We start from the raw sequence: 7,310 nt of genomic DNA on the forward strand, positions 1-7,310 counted from the left end.
AAGTACTGTAAGACATTAAATCTATTTAAGAGCACACCCTACACATTCAGTGGGCCTTGATAGCCACCAAATACGTAGTTCTGTTTCAGAAACACCTGCTTCAAAGAGTACAAGCAAAGAGTATCCTCAGAAACCACGACTACACAAAGTAGCATCAAAAACAATAATCTGAAGGTCAGAGGAATGTTTTGGGGTGGCTTGTGTTTTTAAAATCATTTTCCTTGCTCAAATGCCCAGTGATGACTGCAACAGCCGGAGCTGGAGGAACAGTAAGGATCAAGCAGGAAATTACCTCTGCCACCATCCTATCTTACCAGCAGGGAGAAGATTTTTCACAACCCCCACACTTGAATTGTAAAGAACTGTGTTAGTTTAGTTACTAAAAATACTGAGAGTAATTTCTAACCTCCCTTCTCAGAAGCATGGAAAAAAGGTTTTTGGGGTTTTTTTAAGCTTTTGACAGTTACAGCCAAAGCTTTCAAAGAGAATCCTTCAGAGAACTTTAAACTTTTAGAATACACTAGAAAATGGCCCCCTTTCATAGGATGGAGCAGCCTGAGGACGGTTTTCATTTCCCCAACACTGACTTGACCTAAAAGGGTGAATCACAGAAGATTATTTGGTTAACACTGCACCTACCATGAGCGTTTTCAGTCTTCCAAGGATGAAAAGGCTGAATCTGGCTCGGGTAATTGTAACGTTCAGACGTTGAAGACTTGCCAGAAACCTAGGTGACAAGACAAAACTAAGCTCCTAAACTACTTTTTCCACAAGGTTTAAGTGTTACGAGAAAAAGTTATTATACACAATTTCAATGAAATGAAGATAACAGAAGCAGTTACAAAGAAGGCGGCAGTTCATGACCCATTCCCCGATCCCACTGCAGCAGCCCTGCCTGATATGAAGGGCTTTGCACAAATTGTGTTTTCTTTCTTTCACCAATTTGATTCCTTGCAGGGAATTCCAGTTGTTTCCAGCTCTTGCTGTTGATGTTTCCTTTCTTAGAGCAAATCCCCTCTTAATGCCAGCCACTGCTTCCTTAAATGTTCCTCAAAGTACAGAAGACATCAACCTCACTTCACCTATCAAGACTTTAAGCTTCTTTTTGACTTGAACTGAAATAGATTAATAATATTTGGCATGATTAATGGGAAAATTTTCTACTGAAATACTGAACACTGCACATGAATATTTTATTTTAAAGGTGACCTGCACTGGAAGCACACAAAGGAAGACTTTTGCTTTGTCATGCTTCAAGAGTGAAAAGTATGTTCTTGCAGAAGAAAGTCTGTATTTGCACTATGAAAATTGTCTAGTCTGTTTTTGTGGGATCACAAACCAAGGTACTGAAACCTAAACAAACAAATGCTTAGTGTATTCTAAAAGGTTGACTTCTGTTATTTACCAAAACTCCAAAAAAGGTTTGTGAAACTAATATCAACTATTTCTTCACTAATGAAAAAGCTCCCACAATGCACAGCTTATTCTATACCAACAAACTTTGCAATACTACATCAAGTCCTTATACAACCTGGTTTGAACAGGTCTAACATCAATGCCTGGTACTGTGGTCATGGCACCGAGACCTGCTCTTCAGCAAATTCACAACCCCTGCAGTAAAGACTGAAAAAGCTCCTGAGCCACCTCAGAAAATCTGGGCAGTCTGGGAAAAAAAGAGAGGCAGGAAGCAGACCTGGGGAGTGGATCCAGCAGCACAGATATTATAGGTCTTTGGGAGGGGAGGGGGAAGGAAGGAATCGTGAAAGACTACTAAATATTCTCAACAGCTTTTAAAACTGAAAGATGACAAGATTATTTTCTCAGGAAAGGAAAAAAAAATCCTTTGTAATTTCTTGGAGAGTTTTCTCCTCCCTTTGCAAGTTACTTCCAGAGTAAATTTAACACTGGACTAGCAACCTTGGAGACCAAAATGCTCTGCTCAGCTACAAGATCATAAGGGCAAAGCAAACTTTCCCATCACACCTTGCCAATGACACCTGACCCTGGAACAGAGATGTCCAATCCATCAGTATGTACAGCTTTTAAGGCATTGCACTGCCAAAACTTTAATATATAAACCTTCAACACAGCAAGCTGGAAAGTTTTCTTCCAAAAGGACACAGATTAAGTCCCATGTCAGCCGAGAGAACTGGCAGGTTCTAGCTGCCTTCAGTTTCCAAACCCAACCAACCAGATTCAGAAGTCTCCAAAAAGCATTACTGTTGTTTACTACAGGATTGGGATTCTTTCTCTTCCCAAAGCAGCACGGATCAACACAATTAAAAGCCCTAATTTAGCAATTAGAAAACTTGTATCAGAGAAACATAAGTACCTTAGTGAAACCTGGTACATGGAAACAAAGATTTTTGTTTATGCGAACAGACTTCCTGTAGTTTGACTTAAAAGCCAATGAACTATAAGAAGGCACGTTTCAACTACCATTTTTTAAATTAAAATTATAAGTTACAGAAACAAATCAACAACTGCTGTAGCAGTCTGGGGGTAAACAGCACGCACTGTATCTAGCTCCTTCTGTTTCAGACAGGAAAAACCCATATAAAATTATCAAATCTGTGATCTTGAATCAAGACTTCTGCAAATCTCATCCTAACTCAAAAGACAAGCACATTCATCTACAAATCAACGATCCAGCTCATCTGCATCACAGTCCTAGCAACATAACTAGTTAACAATACTTTTACAGACAGAATGCTATATTAATAGGATAGTGACAGTCACAGAAAATTAATTTCATTTTAAGAGAACAGTATTCAGAAAGTTACACTATATATCAAAACCTACAAGAAAAATAACTGCTGCAGTACTAATGCAAAGAGCCAAGTTCTAAAGACCAATACTGCCAAACCGAAACAGCGACAGTCTAAGGCAGTCACACAAATTCATCAGCATGCAGCACAGAACACAATACTTAGCATTTCCAGATCCCTTTTGTTCAGAGATCTCAAACCAGTAACATTAATTCATGCATTAAGATACCCTTTAGTTTGCTGGCTGTAATGACTTGTTCTCTAATAACTTTCTTACTGGCCATATTAAAAATATAATGAGTATATCTAGAGCGTCATTGGAAATGGAATTTGCAAATCACTGAAGAGCAACATACCCAATTGACCCTTTACTGCTGTTTGCCCGGACGCATGTCACTATGATGCAGTCTTTCTCTCGTCCTTGGAATGCATCCACTGTGTCCACTTCTCCTGGGCTGTTGAAGAAAGAATTAGCAAGCTGATAAATTATGTTAGTTGAATTTTTAAACAACACACTGATGCAAATAGCCTAAACACTATCCTTAAAGATCAGCTGTCAAAATAACCCAGGATAAATTTTTGCTTCAATATATGCAAAGGTTCAGTGTACGAACCTAAAGCTAAACTTGCTTTGCTGAAGCCAGCATCATTGTTGACAAGCTGTTCAGGTCCACGTAGCTTAGAATTTTAGGTTTTCTTTTAAATGAGCTTTATTCAGGACAGCAATATAATCAAAGCATGCATACAACTAAGAAGTGGTACAAAGAGGCTGTGCCTCTCAAGCTAAAGCCTTGCATGTCCCCTTTAAAGGCATGACTAAGTACAGATTTTGGCAGGTCAGAAAAAAGTTTGATAGCTTTTGCCATTATTTTAAGAGGCTAAACAAAGGACTAACATGCAAGAGCAAGTCTCATTCAAAAACTCACGGTTTCTTTACCTGTTATTCTTAAACACGCTGTCCAGTTGTTCTTGAATTTTCCTTTTCTGTGCGCTGTAAGGGGTAATTATTCCAATGCGACGAAGACCCAGATCTTTCCTTTTTTCTTTAATTGTTCTAATTAATTCCATCACCAGCTTCACTTCCTGAGGATTACTAAAGGAGCTAAATAAGACAGAATGAAAACATTACAGAAATATCTGTAATATTGGTAATATTTGTAATATCTGTACAAAAATCCCAGAGAGTTGTGGTGAATCCGGCTGGCGGCCGGTCCCAAGCGGTGTTTCCCAGGGCTCGGTTCTGGGGCCGGTCTTGTTCAATATCTTTACTGATGATCTGCATGAGGGGATCAAGTGCTCCCTCAGTAAGTTTGCAGATGACAACAAGCTGGGTGGGAGTGTTGATCTGCTGGAGGGTAGGAGGGCTCTGCAGAGGGATCTGGACAGGCTGGATCGATGGGCAGAGGTCAACTGTAATGAGGTTTAATAAGGCCAAGTGCTGGGTCCTGCACTTTGGCCACAACAACCCCATGCAACACTACAGGCTTGGGGAGGAGTGGCTGGAGAGCTGCCTGGCGGAAAGGGACCTGGGGGTGCTGGTTGACAGCCGGCTGAACATGAGCCGGCAGTGTGCCCAGGTGGCCAAGGAGGCCAACAGCATCCTGGCCTGTATCAGGAATAGTGTGGCCAGCAGGAGTAGGGAAGTGATTGTACCCCTGTACTCAGCACCGGTAAGGCCGCAGCTTGAATCCTGTATTCAGTGTTGGGCCCCTCACTACAAGAAGGATGTTGAGGTGCTTGAGCGTGTCCAGAGAAGGGCAATGAAGCTGGTGAGGGGTCTGGAGCACAAGTCTTATGGGGAGTGGCTGAGGGAACTGGGGGTGTTCAGTCTGGAGAAGAGGAGGCTGAGAGGAGACCTTCTCGCTCTCTACAACTACCTGAAAGGGGGTTGTGGCGACGAGGGTGTTGGCCTCTTCTCCCAAGTAACTAGCGATAGGACAAGAGGAAATGGCCTCAAGCTGCGCCAGGGGAGGTTTAGATTGGATATTAGGAAAAATTTCTTCACTGAGAGGGTGGTCAAGCATTGGAACAGGCTGCCCAGGGAGGTGGTAGAGTTGCCATCTCTGGAAGTGTTCAAAAAACGTGTGGATGTGGCGCTTCAGGACATGGTTTAGGGTACATGGTGGGGCTGGATTAATGGTTGGACTGGATGATCCTGAAGGTCCTTTCCAACCTTAGTGATTCTGTAATTTGTAGGGGGATTGCAAGTCAAAGCCTCTGTCTTGAACTGCTGCAACTTCCTTCACACAGAGGCTCAAAGAACTTTGCAAGCAGGCCCTGACGAGGGGCTAACAAGAAGTGTTAGCAGTGAAAGGCTGCACTTAATGTTCCCTTAAAACTACATAGCTTTACTTTCTTTACAGAACAGGTAAAAGGGAGGACTGAGCCTGCCACCTTCTGGCATTACCTCATCATGCAGCTGTGAAAGGAAAGTCACTGATTAAAAAAAAAAATCAATCAGGAATCTGAAACAGTTACTAGAACTAGCAGAGATTGTAAGCATTCACTGGCATCTAGCAGATAGTTAAACCAGGACTAAAGCCAGTTTCAAATTAACACAAAAACATTTAACACCTGCTTTCTTACAAGATTAAATCAAATCAAGTTAAAAATTTGGCTACTTAATGCATACAGCGAACAATAGAGGAGAGAAGACAACTCTTCTGCAGGTAATTAATTCTCAGTAAATCTAAAATTTGGCAGAGTAGAATGCAGGACTTACTCATTGTCCCGCTCCTCACGACCGTCTCCTACATCAAAAATAAGGTAGGGCTGGAATGGCCACTCTGAAGAGCATCTGTTCTCTTCTGTTGCTCTGTAAATAACATTTTTATCACTAGGTAACCATACAGAAATTCTAAGAACTAATACTTCATTTATTTACACCATGGTTATCAAATACAAGCAGCTTTCAGCACTTTTTTTTCCCCAGTCCTTCATTTTCATTGCTACCTGCAGATATACTGAAGCCTGAAAATGAACTCTAAGCAGTAAGTATGCTCAATTTTAAGCGATCTGGTTAACTTACGTACCACAGCCAGCACTGACAAGAGATGGAGTGCAAGTAAGCATCTTCCCTCCCCGCCCCCCCCCACCCTCAAGAATTTTTAGACTCAAAACAATATCCTGATGTGAAAAGATTTCTTCGAAATACCCCCTGCTCAGAAAGGAGAACAGAGAGTTACTCACTTGTCAGTCTTTAGGGTCTTGCCATAAACATAACTGGACGGGAAGAGGCAGATGTCAGGGTGCATCCTGTACTGCACAGTCAGCTGCACAACTGGCAGGCTCCGTAAAACATTCTTCTGCACTTGCTCCTCCAAGTGTCTGTGCAGGCGTGCCATCAAGGACTGATCGTAGCCATATTCCTGAGCTTTCTGCCACAAGGAAAACATGAGATTGATTTCTGGGGAATTAGATCCCAAACTAATGACAGGAATTTGCTTTTTGGACTTAAAACTCTTGGTGTTTTTCCTTAAACTTCTAAATCACTGACAAAATGACAACTACTTGCACTTCAATCTTCTATTTGTGTTAGTCTTACTAGTTCAGTAGCAATCACCTGCATAAATTTGAATTTTTGTCAGTGTAGCTCTTCATCAAGACAACTTTCCTTTATGAGTCACAATGCAGTAAAATTTAAAAAAACATCAACAACAACAAAAAGCAAGATCTTCCAGGTGGGATCTTGTTAAACAAGCACACAGCCTCCAGACAATTCACCCTTCTAGAGAAGCCAGTCTGGTTTTCCTCCTTTATCAGATATTTAAAACAGTTCTCCTTACAGTTGGATACAAGGAAGTGCTCCTGTATGTCTTAATCACGTGTAGGGTCAGGAAATCCGCATACAAACAGGTAGTCTTCATCCTCCATTCCTTAAGGAATGTGACACTGACTGAAGCTCACATGACAAAATAACAGAGCCTGCTGCAACACAACATCCATCACAAACTAAGTGCTGAGTTACACTGAAGTTTGTGTTAGCTATTCTTAATGGTGCTTGAAATAATTTCCAAGCTACACCAGGAAAGCCTACAGAGGTTGCACTCGCACATCTGTATTGGCTTTATTCACACATTTGAAGGCAGTATTGATACAGTCTCCATGTAACAGAGACTAAACTTGGCAGGGCAAAAGTTATTATCTGATATACATCATGACCTGACATTGAAGTGTCTTTTTTCCTTCTACAAATTTTCTATAGATACCATTCTTATGCTACATAGCACAAAAAAAAAAAATACAGTTTGAACACTTACTACTGATTTTACAGTAGGAGGGAGCTGTCTGGGATCTCCAACAAGGACAAGTTTATTACAGCGATGGATCAGTGGAATCAGTGTTTCAACCTCACAGGACTGCCCTGCCTTTTGTACATGCAAACAGGACAAAAAGCAGAAGTTGTAAGCAAAGGAGTGAAGTATGTTACATTTCCTTTAACAGAGCCAGAGTAACTCAGAAATGCTTTAAGTCTTCTAAAACAAACAAACAAAAAACCCCATAAACAAAAAAAAAGGAGAGAGAGAAAGAAGGATCTTTCCC

General features: G+C 41.1%; 1 protein-coding gene across 1 annotated transcript in view; it reads right to left on the reverse strand.

The window, feature by feature from the left end:
- SETX (senataxin) overlaps positions 1-7,310 on the reverse strand; it is a 29,686-nt gene that overhangs the window by 2,217 nt on the left and 20,159 nt on the right. Inside the window, exons 18-23 of the mRNA XM_010294155.1 lie at positions 7,028-7,135; positions 5,958-6,145; positions 5,491-5,583; positions 3,706-3,870; positions 3,125-3,223; positions 640-727 (exon numbers count right to left, since the gene is read on the reverse strand). Coding sequence (XP_010292457.1) covers positions 640-727; positions 3,125-3,223; positions 3,706-3,870; positions 5,491-5,583; positions 5,958-6,145; positions 7,028-7,135 — 741 coding nt within the window. The remainder of the gene's footprint in view (positions 1-639; positions 728-3,124; positions 3,224-3,705; positions 3,871-5,490; positions 5,584-5,957; positions 6,146-7,027; positions 7,136-7,310) is intronic.

Source organism: Phaethon lepturus, unplaced genomic scaffold (genome assembly GCF_000687285.1).
Source record: "Phaethon lepturus isolate BGI_N335 unplaced genomic scaffold, ASM68728v1 scaffold39229, whole genome shotgun sequence".
Taxonomy (NCBI): domain Eukaryota; kingdom Metazoa; phylum Chordata; class Aves; order Phaethontiformes; family Phaethontidae; genus Phaethon; species Phaethon lepturus.